The sequence below is a fragment of the Taudactylus pleione genome, unplaced genomic scaffold (assembly GCF_031769625.1).
Source record: "Taudactylus pleione unplaced genomic scaffold, aTauple2 ptg000003l, whole genome shotgun sequence".
NCBI classification, from domain to species: Eukaryota; Metazoa; Chordata; class Amphibia; order Anura; family Myobatrachidae; genus Taudactylus; species Taudactylus pleione.
The window spans coordinates 3,350,673-3,369,234 of record NW_028284406.1 but is presented as its reverse complement, the minus strand read 5'-3'; the positions used below and the strand labels follow the sequence as shown (position 1 = coordinate 3,369,234).

The 18,562-nt window shown below is 44.3% G+C and overlaps 2 protein-coding genes across 2 annotated transcripts in view; one reads left to right on the top strand and one right to left on the bottom strand.

Annotated features, from left to right (window-relative positions):
• HMCN2 (hemicentin 2) overlaps positions 1 to 2,442 on the top strand; it is a 267,414-nt gene extending 264,972 nt beyond the window's left edge. The window contains exon 90 of the mRNA XM_088466840.1: positions 609 to 2,442. Coding sequence (XP_088322966.1) covers positions 609 to 966 — 358 coding nt within the window. The 3' untranslated portion in view covers positions 967 to 2,442. The remainder of the gene's footprint in view (positions 1 to 608) is intronic.
• A 5,933-nt stretch (positions 2,443 to 8,375) lies between these two features.
• The window catches only part of USP20 (ubiquitin specific peptidase 20), a 52,750-nt gene continuing 42,563 nt past the window's right edge, over positions 8,376 to 18,562 (bottom strand). The window contains exons 17-25 of the mRNA XM_088466584.1: positions 16,362 to 16,542; positions 15,472 to 15,598; positions 15,128 to 15,297; positions 13,483 to 13,564; positions 12,352 to 12,460; positions 11,078 to 11,180; positions 10,255 to 10,326; positions 9,313 to 9,484; positions 8,376 to 9,236 (exon numbers count right to left, since the gene is read on the bottom strand). Of these exons, the coding sequence (XP_088322710.1) occupies positions 9,324 to 9,484; positions 10,255 to 10,326; positions 11,078 to 11,180; positions 12,352 to 12,460; positions 13,483 to 13,564; positions 15,128 to 15,297; positions 15,472 to 15,598; positions 16,362 to 16,542 (1,005 nt within the window). The 3' untranslated portion in view covers positions 8,376 to 9,236; positions 9,313 to 9,323. The remainder of the gene's footprint in view (positions 9,237 to 9,312; positions 9,485 to 10,254; positions 10,327 to 11,077; positions 11,181 to 12,351; positions 12,461 to 13,482; positions 13,565 to 15,127; positions 15,298 to 15,471; positions 15,599 to 16,361; positions 16,543 to 18,562) is intronic.

Below are 18,562 nucleotides of genomic sequence, written 5' to 3'. Positions count from 1 at the left end.
GGTTAGGATATTTACCAAGCCCGTCAGCATTCTGAGCATCCCGACTGCCGGTCTCCAGTATTCCGTTGCAGACACACAGGGGGGGGGGGGGGTCATTCCTGGGTGTAGGATGTGTGGTATGAGGCCTTTTTATAGTATTTTGAAGCTGAAGCCTCCACTTTCTCCCTCCTTATAGCCAGACTTCCTTCTCTCCTCCTGCATCCTCTCTCCTATCCTCCTGTTATTCTGTCATTTGGCCACCATGGTACTGGAGACAGGGAAACATAGTGACAAACCCGACGATGTTTGCAGCAGGATTTAGAGCTGCGATTTAAAAAAAAAATGGAAATACGAAACCAATCCGGTTTGACCATTACAAATCGCCGCTTTACATCCCGCTGCAAACATTGCTGAAAGTCAGCCGTTTGGAAAGATTGCTGTTCATTCCCCATGGGCTCCCCTACCCCTGAAAAGCAAAGGTGATTCCGATATAATCACAATGTGATATACAGATGCGTCCACTGTCCTCTTACCCGCGATGCAATCAAAACACTCCTTTGTATTTGTCCATAAAATCTTGTCTATAAAATATATGTATTGATTGTGACGATGTCCTCTTATGTCTGCAGGACCTGCTACCGGCGATGTCTGACAGACTGCAGCTCAGGGGGGCCCTACAGCCTGCAATACAAACTCCTGACTCTACCCTACGGTATACCCACCAATCACGACGTCGTTCGTCTCAGTGCCTTCTCTGAGGGGGGGGTCCTTCAAAACCGAACCAGCTACACCGCTCTAGAGCAAGATTCCGGCATCCCCTTTGCCATCCGCGATGAGGCCGGTCACGGCATCATCTATACCATACGGCCACTGGACACCTCAGGAGTTTACCGACTAAAAGTGCAAGCGCTGACTCACAGCGAGCAGGGAATACGTTATCACAGCGTCTTCATAATATACATCTCCGTCTCTTTGTATCCTTACTGAGCCCAAACACCCGGACCGGAGAGAGGTGAGAGAACACGGACCGGCGCCTATGGAGCCAACTGTCCAAAAAACGGCCAAACCTCCATCACCTTAAAACTAAAAGTATATTTTTATACACTATGCCAGTATCAATATTGGAAATTGCTGGCACTGTTACGTGTGCCAGATACGGGATCGGAAACTGGACAACGCTCTGCGGCATTCTAAGCCTTATCGCAGGATGAGAAAGAAGAGAATGGTCCATAGACAAGTCCTCAGTATAGAATGTAAGTGAGACCGGGATGAATGACTGAATGGAGGTTACACAGCGGGATACTGGTTATCTGGCAGCCCGCTCCCTTGCTCCTCATCCGGCCCTGTTGCAACCTGCTGACATGTCTGTACCCATCTCAGGGAGTCGTATGATAGTTTTGAACCAACAGGGGGAGCTTCACTCAGGACAACCCGTCTGGAATGGAAAAGATACGGGGGGACATTTATAAAACCTGCTGCACTGGCATCTGCAAGAATAAAAATGTTCTGTGTCCCATGCTAACCAATTAGATGCCTTCATTTCTCTAGTACAGTTTAGATAGTGAGAGCTGCCATGTTTGTTTAGTTACCTGTGCATCGGTTTTTTTTAGAAATGCCCCTCGATATAGGTCGGGTGGAGGAACTGCCTATAAAAAGCCTACATTTAATTATTGCAATTAAGTTAGTTTTTTTCCCTCGGTGTATGTGATTTTCATCACTGATTTTATTGTAAATTTCTGTTTTACCAATAACGATGGGTAAAACATATATAATAACAAGGTCTTAAATTTAGACTACATCATTCATTTACACATAGCCAGTGACTCTAAAGCTGTTGTAGAACTACCCCTGGTTGATAGGGAATGCTTGGACTTGTAGTTCCACAACATTTGGGTCGCCACGGGTTCAGTTTGAACAATACTCACTGGAGGGAGTCCCACAAGCCAAACCATCTCAGGAATCCGCTACTGGCCAAGTTTCATCAATTCCGCTCGGCCCTGGGGGGGCAATTGCACCTTTTACTCCCAAAGCAACACCGCACAGCTCTTCCAGCATGAAGCTAGTGGTCAAAAAAACACGATCAATATGGATTTTATGATACAAATATTTTCCGATTCAAAGTTGTTTCTCAAAATGTGATTTGTATATCTTGAAAAAAAATATTTGTTAGATCTTTTTTTAGTTATTTAATTGTTATCATTATCCTCTCTTACTGGCGGTCCCTGGATAATGCCAGTGACGTTATCTGTACCGCAGAGGGAACGGGTTCAGCAGATACTTTAGTAGTTTGTACACACGGTGCTATGAAACTAGTGAGGTTCCCGGAAGGAAAACACCTCCCACATCGATTATGGTGAGCAGTGGGGAGCGTAGGTGCTAAGATTAATAGAGGGACCTCCAGAACATTGTCAGCGAGGAATGAAAGAGGGATATTTATCTCATGGTCATTAGTTATATCTGGTATGAGGCTTCTGACTTTTATCCATTTCATCATTTACTTTTGGCTTATTTATTTTAATGTCCAAATAAAATCTTTTATACTGTTTGTTACACACCTCTATGTTTTACTTGTTTCAGAAGCACGGTCACAGAAGAACAAAAAAAAAGGTCTTTAATGCAGAGGTTCCCAAACTCGGTCCTCATGGCACCCTAGCAGTCCAGGTTTTAAGGATATCCATGGTTATTCACAAAGTTTAATCAAACTGAATCGGATACTGATTAAATGTCACCTGTACACAATCATGGATATCCTTTAAAACCTGGACTGTTAGGGTGCCCTGTGGACCGAGTTTGGGAACCACTGCTGTAAAGCAAACTCTTTGTTATTAAAACCTATATATAGTGAAAAAGACTCAGAACCCAGGGGATATGTTCAGACAGTAATTTTTGCATTGGGCACCAGTTCTACTCTCTAATGAATTACTTTTATTACCTCTTTACTCTTTGGCTTAGTTCATGGTTGCAGCAATCACATTTGAGTTATGACATAATCCACAGAGCTGACACTCTGTCTCTCTTGCCTCTGCGCTACAAAGGGCACTCCATCTGTTCTACTACTGCAGATCCCTGTATGATCTTGAGCTTGAACCCTGTGGTCTGTTGCGCTCGGTACATTTGGGGTGGACAGGCTCCGCCCACACACCTGCCTGATGCCTTCCAGAGCAGATATCCATGCTCCCGACATTTGAGTCTTGTCTGCCCCACCCCTGCCCCCTACCCAATGCTTTCACTGCCCCATGGCTACTCCTCTCATAATACCTGGGCCCCGGAGTCCCCCCCCCCCTAGGACCGTGGTTCTTGACACTCGCTCTCCACCTCTCACACCTGGCGATTAGGAATGGTGACTTGCCTGTCGACGCTAAGCCTCTCTTACCCTAATGCTATGATGAGGACCCTTCCTGACCAGGCACTTTCCAGAGGCTGCATAATCACTCATAGGTCACTCAACACCTGCAATCAAAAGGGGTAATCCAAGAGAAGACACAGATTGAATGTCCTTGTAAACTCATATCAATCATATACTACAGTGTTTCCCAACCTCAGTCCTCAAGGCACACTAACAGTCCAGGTTTCTGTGATATCCATGCCTGAGCACAGATGGTTAAATCAAAAATAGGATTTTGGTACTTACCGATAAATCCCTTTCTCCGATTCCACAGGGGACACTGGAGTTCAAGACAGTGGGGTATAGACGGTGGTAGAGTAGAGCCTGGCACTTTAAATCATTTAGAAGTGTGACTGGCTCCTCCCCCTCTATGCCCCATCAGCCCCAGTTTAAGAACTGAGCCCGAGAGGAGACGGAGGACAACAGGAAAACTAGGAGGAGAAGACCACAGAACGGAACAAGACCGACTGAAGGAGAACAGAGGAATCCACTGCAGGGAACACATGCAGTCACACAACCATATAAGGAACCAAAGAAAAAACGGCAGGTACGCAGCGCTGGGCGGGCGTCCAGTGTCCCCTGTGGAATCGGAGAAAGGGATTTATCGGTAAGTACCAAAATCCTATTTTCTCCTTCATCCACTAGGGGACACTGGAGTTCAAGACAGTGGGGACGTCCCAAAGCCAACCTCCCGGGTGGGAAGCGCGGAGAACTTGCCGATCCCGCTGCAAAACCGAAACAGGGACTGCCAAGAACCGTAGGCCCAATGTAAAGGCAAGAGCTGAGGAACAAGTGTCGTAGAGCACAGAAGACAATCAGAACTCCTTGATGAACAGCCACAGAAATTCCACAACATACAGCGTAAGTCGAATGGAATAAAATGGCTAGAGAGAGAACACCCGCAGATGAGAATCAACAAAACACCGTAAGCTCAGCTGAAAACACTAAGCCAGACTGTTGGTAGCAGACAGCCCCAACCAGAATCCATAGAAGGGCAGTAACACGAGGACAAATCTCGAGAAAACCGTACCAGAGCTTAAAACAGGAAGCTGCAACAGTCGCAGACAGCAGAATCCCAGCACTGCTGGATAGATATATAGATATAGATATATATATGTATATATGTGTGTGTATGTATGTATGTATGTATAACGAAAGCAATCTACAGATACAGAGCTGATCCTGTCCACAGACTCCTAACAAAGAGTATACAGGGAGGCAAAAGTCAAGACTGAACCGTCGCGATGAACCATTCATGAGGTCCAACTATTACAAGGCTGTCAACCAGCAGAAGGGTTAGACCATAGAAGTTTTAAACGAGTTGAGAACTTACTGGGCATGAGGAAGAGGCAGCTCCGAAAGGATTGAGACTACAATTTCTTTCAGGGTGTCAGAAAGCAGTACAACCCATTCTGGAAACAGAGGGATAAAACAGCAACTAAAACCCTGCAGCTGAAAAGAAACCCACAGCAACAAACCCCAGACAACAGACCACTTCCAACATGATGGAAGCGCGTAGTCAGTACCAACTGCTGGCCCGAACAGAGGACGGATGCAACAGCCCCCCAAGGAGAGTTACCAATATAGGGAAGCTAGAGCACTAGGTCAACCACATAGGTATCCGTCAGTGTAATGAAAATATCAGATACTGAACAGGAAAAACAACTAAACCAACTGCGTGGAATATAGTGACTGTCACACTTTACTGTAAAGATGTGCAATAGCCCATAGATTTACTTTCCTAACAAATTCTAGGAGAATAGAGTAACTTATCTCAATGTTGGAACTATGCACCCACATGCCAGGAAAGCTCTAAAGTGTAGAGCCAACTGATATGACTGAAGGCTGCAAGGACAGCCGCTAGGGTGCGGAAGGGAGAAAACGCTATGTAATGGGAGGTTGCATGAAATAGGAGCATCTTCCGAGGCTTTAGAGGAGTAAGTCCACTCACCTGTGAGTGAGCAGAAGCCCTCTGGATGCTATGTAGAAAGTCACTGACCTTTTCCATCTCGCATCAACCCACCTCGTCAGGTATAGAGAGTAGCTTCAGTGGCTACGAACCAATGCTCTACAGCGCAGATTTCAGTCTGGATATGTTGCAGAAGAAAATACTGTAGAGACTAGCAGAATGTTAGCGGAGACAAGAAGGTCGTACAACAGGACTCTATAGCTGAGCTTGTCCCCTTAGGGATGTGCATCCATATATAGATTATACATTTACCTAGTGCAAGTATCCTTACATTAACACTTATCATGGTAAAATGCTCATTAGCCAAGAGGTAGGATAGCAAAAGAAATTAATTAAGACCCTTTACCGGTGAAGATACACATAGAAATATCACATATTTGATGATGATGGACCCCCACCAGTGACCCCGACATTTATAGTGGTCACAACGAGAGGGATTAAATTTGAACCTCTAATACAACCCAGGCCTCACCCTGCCTATATCAGTGGATGGCCCTTGGCGTTTAGGCTTAGGAGTAGTATCTGCAGTCTGTTGTAATGTAACAAATTAAGCCCTGAGGAAGGAATAGAACCTGGATTCCCTATGTAATGATAGGAATGTACCTAGGGGACACTGTAGAGGCTCATTACAAGACAATAATATGGCGTACCGGAATCTATACTGAGAAGGGTACCTGTATATAGACATAGAATGCATTAGTTATCCCCAAGTAAAGAAGGGATATATCTGCAGTGATTACCCCAGTTAGGGCTACAAACAGGTTTTCCCAATTATTAGGAAATAGTCATACAAGGAATGTGAATATATCAGTATATATACACACAGACATAACATACAGTAATAAGTTCACTTGTCAGACTCCTGCACCAGGAGTGTATGTATGTATATATATACACACACACATACATACACATACATATATATATACATATATATACACATACACACACATACACATTGTCCTGCATGCTTAGTGTCTTAGAAGTTTGCTACCAAGTGCGTCACTGGGGTGTAAACAATAGGTCCCCCAAAAAGGGGTGCTATAGATATACGGGAACAGAACTATAACCCCAGGAGGGTGTAAGAACATGTCTTTATATACATGTGTGGACATACAAGAAGGCACCAGGACATGTATAGGGTCCATACTAGAAGCACTGCTTTATGGAATTGTGACTATCACAATGTAAGCTGCAGAACATGACTGTAGTCTATAGAGCCACCTAAACAATTTTTGTACGTGCTGCAAAAGCGAGCAGTCAGATTAAATATATATATGGATATATCCTACAGCTTCATGTAATCCCAGGTCGGCTCCCCATCCGTGGGATTATAGGTAAACCTAATGATTGTGGAAGTATAGGCATACCTACACATATATACACACAGACACACACACACAACAATCCTTAGGGAGAGTTAGTGTAAAGCAGAGTAATTGTAAAAACTATCGCATCAGGAGAGTAAAGCCTCCAAACTCTGCATCTTTCTTTTAAAATAAGCTAGGTATCAGACATAAAACTGCCAAGAACATATCCTACCCTTGCCTTTATGGCAAGGATAAAAAGCGATATATATATTATGTATACGCATACTGTACCTACAGACAAGATTAATAGGTGATTATAATATCTTAAAAATAGAACATGAGCAATAGTTAGAGCCATGGAAGGAACTGAGCCAAGACCTTAATTGAGCCCAGGACAAATTTCACTCAAGGCATATATATGTTCTAAAGCAGGGCTTAGCATAAAATACAAATTGTTTATAAAACAAAAGAAAAAGATAAAAATTTATGGAAAGGCTGGAGACAGCCTGATGTGCTACCGGCTCTCTCGGGCACATTCTAAAAACTGGGGCTGATGGGGCATAGAGGGGGAGGAGCCAGTCACACTTCTAAATGATTTAAAGTGCCAGGCTCTACTCTACCACCGTCTATACCCCACTGTCTTGAACTCCAGTGTCCCCTAGTGGATGAAGGAGAAATAACTAAGGTACTAATTGAGTCACCTGTGCTTAACTGTGGCTATCCTTAAAACCTGGACTGTTATTGTGCCTTGAGGACCGTTGTTGGGAACCCCTTATATATACTGTATATAGATGACCTCATCCATTCAATCAAAGGACCTATAGACAACCAACCTACAGACAAGCTGTCTTTGCAACACACCCTACAGCACCAGCTACTATTATCCCAAAGTCCAGGAGCGGTTGAAATATTTCTGCCATTGCCAGGCATATACATTGTGCCATCTGGACTGGCTATTAGTGTGCACCGAAATGTTTTGTATTCTGACGCCTGTAAAACTGGAGCACAGAAGTAACACCCAATAATAGCCGTTATCTTCCATTTGAAGTGTTGAGGGTTATCTGCCCAGACTATAAGGCGCCCCTCTTCTCTGATTGATCTCATAAAAGTTCCAGGTATTATCGGGAAAAATACAAAGTTGACAGGAACATTCACCCAGACTAGGGATGGGCACCGAACATTGCTGGTTTAGGGCTGATTCAGAGTTGTACACAAAACCCGATGGTGTACATACAACTCCAGTGGTTGCCAATTGGCACATGCGTAGAACCTGTACTGGGCATCTGCAGACCTGTGGCTGTGATTGATGTGCTGCAGCCGTTTTGGGGGGAGGAGAATCAGCGGCGACGGGCAGCATCCCAGAAAACTTGCCGAGGCCAGTGGCCGTGTATAACAATGCAGCTTCACTGGCCCCAGAAGCTAGAATGTCATAGCCATCCTGAGTAACCTTAGGCTCAACTCAGATGGCCGATGTTCACGCAAGTGATCCAAATGGCTGCATCCTCTGACGCAGCAGCAGATCAGAGAAGCCGGCAGGAGCCATCTATGTACAGAAGACGCCTCCTGCAGCATTAGCCTATCATCGCGCAGCTGTGCTAATAGCGTCCTGCTCTGAATCAGGGGCCATGTTAGTCGCTGTTCACTGCAATTACTATTACCAGAGATAATTGAATCCTGATTGACGATGCTTCTCTGCACCTCACTAAATACAATTAATTTCCAACAACACCGATTGAGATTTGTTCATTTATTGAATATTTCTCCCAGCCCAAGCTGTGTAATACTGGATATGTACAGAGGGTTTTACCATGACAACAACATGCACATCACAGTGAGAGAACACGTAAGTCTGAGGCAGATTACAGCACGTGTGACAGAGCGTGGAAGGCAAAGTCTAGTGGAACTACAAGATCTAGTTACCGAGGAAGGAAAGGATCAGGGCGACGGAGCCCGGGAGAGTTACCTATACTACACAAGACCACCCCTGCTTACAGAGGCCACGGATTCCACTAATGTCGTCCATCGCTTCTTGCCATAGTGCATTTTCTGTCACGCCCGTCCGCTGTGAGCACCGAATACCCAGCAGGTAACTGGCACTGCGGGAAGCAGGCAATCATGAGACGCACCTATATGTCTTTCTCTTGACCTTCATCCAGGGTCTGTGGAGTGAGTGCACATAACGTTCTATGAACAAGGCAATACTAGAAGACAAAGCTGGCTGCGCGGCGAGGCCGGCCCTTGCTGTAAACACCTGTTCCACCGTCGGATGTCCGGAAAACGCACGTGTGGAACTTCTCTGCAGCACGGGCACGCTACGCAAATAACTCTGCCGTCCCCCGGCAATAAGGGATCTTCATACAAAGCGTATTACATTGGTGAGTTGCAGCTTACATTGACCCACGGCTTGGTAAACTAAGACCTGGGAAGTTTTCATTTTATTTCTCATGGGGTTTTACTATCTGTAACATTAGATCCGATCTATACAAAGAATAAAACACCGTGTCTGTGCAGTTCATCTGAAGGTGCTTCTAGAAGTGCGTTAACCTGGTGCAGTAGTCCATACTACCACTAGGGGGTCGTCATCCAACTGGATCTGCAGGGAGAGAGAGACACACGTCATGGCGTTTCCTTAGCACTAGAGCTGGGAAGATGCCAAGAGTCAAACACACCTTGGTCGTTGCTATCCTGCCCGCGTTTCAGCTTCTATCTTCTGCTCGCCATGGAGACCATCCACCTCCTGAGGCTGTGCCACAGATTGACGAATAGCCACCTCAGGACCACCTCCGTACAGGCTGAAGAGGTAGTTCCACGTCTCCTCTGAGATCTGCCCATAATCAGCTCCTGTGTAATAAGAATGGACAGGTATGCGGTCAGGAGGTCACCAGTGACCATGTCACCAGTCACTGCGTCGACATCAGTATGCCGGTGCCGACACAGCTGAAATGCTACTTACAGCATCTTACCCGTGCCGGTGTTACAACTATGTGCTGGCACATGAGAAGCTCATAGTTCAAATGCCTGTTAAATCTTTATTAGAATTGAGAAAATTACATATACAGTCATAAAGCAGATTACAATGTATGAGATAACTCGCTGTCAGTGTCCTCCGTACAACGCGTTTTGGAATTAGATAATTGCATATAGAAAAAGACTCCATACAAAAGGCATCTTCACAACAGGTTAAGCCAGGGGTTCCCAAAGGCAGTCCTCAAGGCTCCCCAACACTTCAGATTTTAGTGATATCCATGGTTGAGCACAGATGGTTAAGTCAAATTGCCTAAGGTACTAATTAAGTCCCCTGCGGTCAAGCATGGATATCCGTAAAACCTGGACTGTTAGGGTGCCTTGAGGACCGACTATGGGAACCTCTGTGTTAAGTTGTTCATTGTTTCACGATCATCGGTGTTTGTCCGTGGAATTTCCTTTATCATAAGAAAGATCTAACAAGCACTTGATTTATGAGATTGTCAGCGCTCCCCATACTGAATGTAATTCCTCTGCACAAAAGCGCGGCATTGATCACTGGATAAGCCCCTGCAGGAGAAGCAGCTGTTTTCACTCATTCTGGATGCAGTTACCAGGTGCGTAGGCCTAACAATGCACACACTTACCCTGCTTTGGCTGAACGTGTCCCCCGCTCTTGGTCAATGCCACCTTGCTGTTATCAATTGGACCTGGGGGGTCTTGTAAATAGAAAAAGAACATAATGTGAGACAGAGCCAGAATATGTCACAATAATACTGTATTTTCGTGTCAGCATCGAAGTGAACATCTGTCAGTCCCAAATCAGTTTAATAAGCTTGGTGTATGGTTCATGGTAATAGAGGGAGCAGCCCACTGAGAGCTGAGCCTCAAGAGACCGATGACAATTTCCCAAAACAATTGTACCCAACACCTAAGGCACAGGTTCTCAAACTTGGCCCCCAGGAACCCAAACAGTACATGTTTTCCAGGTTTCCTCACAGAATCACAAGTGAAATAATTAGTTCCACTTGTGGAACTTTTAAAATGTGTCAGTGAGTAATGATTACACCTGTACACCTGCTGGGTGACCTGGAAGATGTGACCTGTGTGGGGTCCTGAGGACCGACTTTGAGAACCACTGACCTAAGGCACCTAAAGTGGGGGTGGCCATTTGTAGGGATCAGCCCATGTTCATGAGAATGGCGGCCAACAATTCACTAAGAGCCAGGGACATCGTTGAGGCAGGAGGATCGGCAAACAATTTAAACTTCACTTACGGTCCCTGCTACAGTGGTTGGAGCCTATTACTCCAAGTGTAATTAATGCTTAAAGCAGTGCAACTCGATCCTGTGTTATTTTCAATTCTGTGGTATTTGCTCTTGCGGTATAAAGTTATAGTATGTACAAAGCAAGCAAGATGGCCGCCTGTGGGGGACGTGGAAATAACACAGGGGAAACCGCTTCTCTTACCGTTGTCTTTGCCTTTGACAAACGCTTCCCACTCGCGAAACCACTGCATGCTGATACAGTATATGACGCTGGGGGATTCCTCCGCCTGGAATGCTTTATTTAGCTAAAGACAGGATAGATGAACAGCCAATGAGTTCTAGTCAGCAGCTTGTTTTCTCTGCTCGTTCGTTTGGGCCAACTCCCTGGTAAATGGTTACCCAAGAAGTAACAAATACCCAGTATGGGGTATACAAACGCTGATTGTAAATTATACAAATGAGCTGTAACTATGGGCCTGAATCGCAGTTGTACGCTATTGCTGCCGCAGCTGTGATTTCCGTAGCTGTGGATGTGCGAGAATATGCTAATGCAGCGGGCGGGACTTATACTGAGACGCCCTCGGAGGCATCGCAGCTGTCCGCAACTGCCTACAAATACACAGTATCGGAGACAGATCAGGAAAACACTGGGTCCTCGAGTAGGTCTATGGTTACTCAGAATGGGCGCCGTAACGGAGACTCGGGAGCCATGCTAACTGCGTACAGGATCGCAGACGCAGGATGTGACGCTGGCCCCCGTAATGGTCGAGACGCGCCTGCGTTTTCAGCCGACACTCCCCGTTGCCACTATCGAAAGCTGCCTGTCTGTCAATCACACTGTGATTAAAGACTCGCAGCGTGCCGATATGGTAAAGTACCTTGACTCAAGCGCAGTGGCGAAAAAAAAGCTCCAATTGCGAAAAAAAATCGGCATTGCATCCAACAATGAAACAGGCCCTACAGTAATAAATAGATGTTAGCCTTCATTAGTCTAATCTTCATACCTATATATCTGTCTGTTATTACCCAGTTATGTTCTATTAATGTTTTCAATTGTAAAGTGCGGAATATGCTGCGTTATATAAGAAACTGTTAATAAATAATCTGAAGTGCATTGTAGGTGGCAGCTAATTAACCAATAACGGTTACAACAGATCTCTGGTAATCTCTGGCAGTGTAGCATCTCCACTGTGAATAAAACAAGCTCCAATTTCTGCAAAGTGCTATATTCTAGCACAAATTTAAAAAAAAATTTTGTCATGCAATTTTTCAAGGCCACAGGCCTCTAGGTGGCGCTGTATCTATCTTCATCGACAGCTCTTGTACTTGCCTCTACAGAGACATGCTTACACCACAATCTGTTACAATATAGCTTTATATTTAAGCGAAAATAAAAGTAATGTCTACAAGGACAAAGATAGTTTTAAAACAATAAAAAGTTGGTCCAGACCACATGTCACAACGTGGTTTCTTTACCTTAATAAAGGTGTCGATCTCTGTTTTTCTGCGTTTTGCCAAAGCCTCGATTTCCACCTGACATATTGAGCAAACATACAGATGGTTCACAGCGGGACCCCCGCCGAATCTGTTGGGAGTAGCACACAATTTATATATAATTCACCTACTGTATTTGGTGTCATTGACAGTCAATCTGCAGCCATTTAGTAACACCCTCATCCCTGATTTGCTGCACCATAGAGCAGGCCTGGCCAACCCATGGCTCTCCAGCAGTTAGAAAATTGCAAGTCCCAGCATGCCCTGCCACAGTTTTGCTATTAGGGAATGCCAGAACTGTTGCAGAGCATGCTGGGATGTGTAGTTTCACAACAGCTGGAGGGCCACAGGTTGGCCAGGCCAGCCATAGAGTATACCAAAGGTATTCTAGCAGTTAGCTGATCACTGTATATACACACACCTCCCCTCTGTCCTGATTTAGTCGGGGGCAGTCCTGACATGACTGCCCCCGACTAACAGGAATTTGGGGGTTATATCTCCACTCATCAGTGCACTGGTGTCTGCTGCTATTCCAGTGTTTTTTTTAAATGGATAGAGCAACAGCCTGGGGTTGCCCTAGCTCTATGGAAGCCCCTTTTCTATAAGCACAATGTTGGGAGATGTGAATAAGCTGATCAGATTTTCCAACCACATTGATTGGCCTTCTGGGTTGTTTCGGCCCCAATATGGAGTCCTGGCGAGGATCTCATCATTCTGTGTGTGGCCAGTTCAATGTGTACCTGTCGCTTACACAAAAAATGACAGCAGCCATATTGTGTTCAGTTATCAGACCCGCAAGTCAGTAGGAACTACAGTACAGTCATCTACAGTGCATAAAGCACAAAGTGATATCTAATTTCTTGTGATTTGGTATCTCCTGAATATTGGCTCATGTCACAATATGGCTGCCCCCATTGTGAGTAAGCGATGGCAACACATGAAAAGCACATCGATAAAGATATCCAGATGTTTAGGCAAAACTGTGAGGTAAAGAATGATTGGCCGGGCTGGCTGGCAAACGTGCCGAGACGCAGCAGCCGTACACAGTGCTTGGGCGTTACCACGCCACTAAGTGATAAGGTATTAGCGCCAGTTGTGGATCAGTGGACTCACCTGTTGTACAAATATTCCCATACATTCTGCGGCAGTATGACAACCAGGTCATCAATATAATGGTATTTATTGGGTGGAATTCCTGCAGAGGTGACAATGGAGAGACATTATGGGAGCAGCTACCGTGCAGTCCCTGCACATACTATGTATCATTAAATGTTTCAAAACTTATTTACATAGTTCGATTGGAGACAGAGTGGTAAAAAATTATTATAACCTCGACACTGGGAGAATCCATTCTCCGTAATGTGCCACGGAGCGCCTCCAGGACGGACGTAAAGACGCCACATCTATGGTGCACTGTCTGAGTGCACCATATAGTTGGGCGGAAAAATGATGTACCCTAATAAGCGGCAATGTGCGTAGCTGGACATTAGTGTAATGACATGGCAACGAGGTGTGACAAAGTATTGCCGCCAATTTTCTATGCGACTGGCTGCTCTGTATTTGCAATGTATAAAAATTCAGCATGTGACCTTATAAAGCACAACAGTAACAAAATAAATGTCACATAAGAACCATATAACTAATGAATGTACTTGCAGTATTCTGCCAGGCACATGAAATAACTGGGGTACAGAGTAATAAGCTGAGAATTAAGGGACAAATCACAAAAATGCCAAGTGAAGACTGAAGGTGTATACACACGTAACAATTTGTCGTTAACGACGTCGTTATAACTCAGAAGCTGGACATTTTTTTGAACGATAACGATGAACGATAATCGTTGAAGCGTGCTCCCGTTTGTAGTTTATCGTCCATTTCAGACTGTCCAACATAACGATTTTCATTTAGGGAAGGAAAATTTTTCGTTCATCGTTGTAAAAATCCTTCATTACACTTCAAAAAATCGTTCACTTTTTCAAGGGAAAATCTGACAGAAAATCTGACAGATAATCGTTGCTTACAAAATCGTTACGTGTGTATGCACCTTGAAGGTGCATACACATGTAACGATTTTTGAACGATTTGTCATTAACGACGTTATCATTAAGTCGTTCAAAAAATCGTTCAGTTTTAAGCAGCAAAATGATGAACGATAACTACCAATGCGCGCTCCCATTTGTAGTTCATCGTCACTTCTGTCTTTCCAACATAACATTTTCGTTCAGAAAATCGTTCTTGTTTTACAGAATGAACGATGAACGATGTCCATTCACTGTATGCATGCTCAAAAAATCGTTCATCGTTCATGAAATCGTTTACAAAATTGTTCACTACAAATCACCAAATCGCTCATTAATTTCAAGGGAAAAACCTGAAGGAAAATCGTTGGTAACAAATCGTTACGTGTGTATGCACCATATGAATTCATTATGTCAGAGTAGACTGAGGGGTATATTTACTAAAGTGCAGGGTTTTAGAAGTAGAATTGTTGTCTATAGCAACCAATCAGATTCTACTTATCATTAATCTAGCACCTTCTAGAAGATAATAGCTAGAATCTGATTGGTTGCTATGGGCAACACCTCCACTTCTAAAAAAAACCCTGCACTTTAGTAAATATACCCCTGGCATCCTTCCAGTGGTATAACCAAAGGTCCCTGGTGCTAGCCTGAAATGTCCTCCTCACCCACCAGCGTATAATACAGCCCAAATGACCAGTATATTACGCAGCCAGATGTCCCCCGTGTCTTCGGCTTACCTCCATGGGAGCACAGGAAGCTCTGGTTACTGATTGGCCCGGGCTCTGCAAATGTGTTGAACTTGTTCAGCCACTCCCGGGAGATGTAGAACTGCAGGAGACCAGATTCCTTCATAGCTGCTAAAGACACAACCTTCTGCCGTTCCCGCTCCGCGTCCTCGCAGCTCTTTCTGGGTACAGGACAGACGGACACGACAAGTGTGAGTGGAGATCTGGAAACACTGATCGTAGTGCAGGCAGACAGAGGGAGCGACATTATGCAAAGGAAGCAAAACTCCGTTTATTACATCTGTGTATTATGCCTCATCTGAAAATAATCAACGCGTCTATCCACTTACACTCACCTGTAGAAGAGGACGTACGCCTCTGCGTTCTGTACGACCGTCTCGTGCACTTCAGTCACGTACTGGTCATCAAACTCATACCACTGGCCATTAATGACATTCTGGCAATAGGATATGTAATGACCACCTGCAGCATTAGAGGAGGGGGAGATTAATGAGGGAACCTGAATTTGTAAGTAAATCCATTTAGCAGCGTCCACAGTGTCCGTTTTTTTTAAATTATTTTTTCACACTGCGCATGCGCAATTTTAACAGCTGCGCAAATCACTCTTCTGGGGAAAAATAATAAATTTCAGAAAAATCGACGTTAGGTAAAAGTAGGCAAAACTCCCATTAATTGAGGCTGTGCCGACCACTGCATCACGGGGACGTCAGTCAACGGAGAGCTGATTGGACAGAAAGTCTGTGACGCAGGAAAAGCTGGATGATGCACTGAAATCTGCTACACTGGCTTTCCAACAACATTTTACCAAAAACAAATGACATCTGGTTAATGTTTAGCCATCAGCAAGGGTAAAATGCAACTTGTGCTTATGTCACTTGCCAATAGGTGGCGCCAATAAGTCCCTTTCTTAGATGACTTAGGGGTCTGATTACTAAGCAGTGTTAGGAGACAGAGTGAAAAGTGATAAGAAAGTGATAAGGTGCCAGCCAATCAGCTCCCATCTGTCATTTTTCAAACACAGCCTGTGAGATGACAGTTGGAAGCTGATTGGCTGGCACCTTATCACTTTCTTATCACTTTTCATTCTGTCTCCTAACACTGCTTAGTAAATAGACCCCTTCATACTAGCTGCTGTCTGACCTTTGGGCTCTACCAGTAGCCATGTCTTTACAGGTTAAAAGAGGACCCTTAGAAAACTGTGGAGTCCAGAGTTTTACATACTTACTCCCTGCAGTCCCGTGATGGCAAATTACTGCCAGAAGGTCATAAGTGGTGATATGAGAAGCACACTCTTTAGCTAGGAAGGGTCGCAGATTCAGCCCCTCCAAGGGGAAAGAGACGTGGCTGCTGATTTTGAAGGAGTACATCACCTCGTGTCGGAAACGTTTCAAGTGTATACAGAGGATCTGCAGGAAAACAGTGAAACGCGTGGACACGATGATGAATAACTGCCGGGCAAAATTACTCACAGAATATTTACACCAACACAAGGAATTCATTATTGGTACCATTCAATGCAGCACTAAATCAGACAAAGAATCAAATGGAGTAGTAGGACATGTGTTAAAACTTATCTTCGCCATATGACACAGTGTATGTATTAGGTTAGTCTGTGAGTGGATGATGATGTAATGGAGTGAGTGCAGTACTATGACACGGTGTATGTATTAGGTTAGTCTGTGAATGGATGATGATGTAATGGAGTGAGTGCAGTACTATGACACGGTGTATGCATCAGGTTAGTCTGTGAGTGGATGATGTAATGGTGTGAGTGCAGTACTATGACACAGTGTATGCATTAGGTTAGTCTGTGAATGGATGATGATGTAATGGAGTGAGTGCAGTACTATGACATGGTGTATGTATCAGGTTAGTCTGTGAGTGGATGATGTAATGGAGTGAGTACAGTACTATGACACAGTGTATGTATCAGGTTAGTCTGTGAGTGGATGATGTAATGGTGTGAGAGTAGTACTATGACACAGTGTATGTATCAGGTTAGTCTGTGAGTGGATGATGATGTAATGGAGTGAGTGCAGTACTATGACACAGTGTATGTATCAGGTTAGTCTGTGAGTGGATGATGTAATGGAGTGAGTGCAGTACTATGACACAGTGTATGTATCAGGTTAGTCTGTGAGTGGATGATGTAATGGAGTGAGTGCAGTACTATGACACAGTGTATGTATCAGGTTAGTCTGTGAATGGATGATGGTGTAATGGAGTGAGTGCAGTACTATGACACGGTGTATGTATCAGGTTAGTCTGTGAGTGGATGATGATGTAATGGAGTGAGTGCAGTACTATGACACGGTGTATGTATCAGGTTAGTCTGTGAATGGATGATGGTGTAATGGAGTGAGTGCAGTACTATGACACAGTGTATGTATCAGGTTAGTCTGTGAGTGGATGATGATGTAATGGAGTGAGTGCAGTACTATGACACAGTGTATGTATCAGGTTAGTCTATGAATGGATGATGATGTAATGGAGTGAGTGTAGTACTATGACACGGTGTATGTATCAGGTTAGTCTGTGAATGGATGATGATGTAATGGAGTGAGTGCAGTACTATGACACGGTGTATGTATTAGGTTAGTCTGTGAGTGGATGATGATGTAATGGAGTGAGTGCAGTACTATGACACAGTGTATGTATCAGGTTAGTCTGTGAATGGATGATGGTGTAATGGAGTGAGTGCAGTACTATGACACGGTGTATGTATCAGGTTAGTCTGTGAATGGATGATGATGTAATGGAGTGAGTGCAGTACTATGACACGGTGTATGTATCAGGTTAGTCTGTGAGTGGATGATGATGTAATGGAGTGAGTGCAGTACTATGACACGGTGTATGTATCAGGTTAGTCTGTGAGTGGATGATGATGTAATGGAGTGAGTGCAGTACTATGACACAGTGTATGTATCAGGTTAGTCTATGAATGGATGATGATGTAATGGAGTGAGTGTAGTACTATGACACGGTGTATGTATCAGGTTAGTCTGTGAATGGATGATGATGTAATGGAGTGAGTGCAGTACTATGACACGGTGTATGTATTAGGTTAGTCTGTGAGTGGATGATGATGTAATGGAGTGAGTGCAGTACTATGACACAGTGTATGTATCAGGTTAGTCTATGAATGGATGATGGTGTAATGGAGTGAGTGCAGTACTATGACACGGTGTATGTATCAGGTTAGTCTATGAATGGATGATGATGTAATGGAGTGAGTGCAGTACTATGACACAGTGTATGTATAAGGTTAGTCTGTGAGTGGATGATGTAATGGAGTGAGTGTAGTACTATGACACAGTGTATGTATTAGGTTAGTCTGTGAATGGATGATGACGTAATGGAGTGAGTCTAGTACTATGACACGGTGTATGCATCAGGTTAGTCTGTGAATGGATGATGATGTAATGG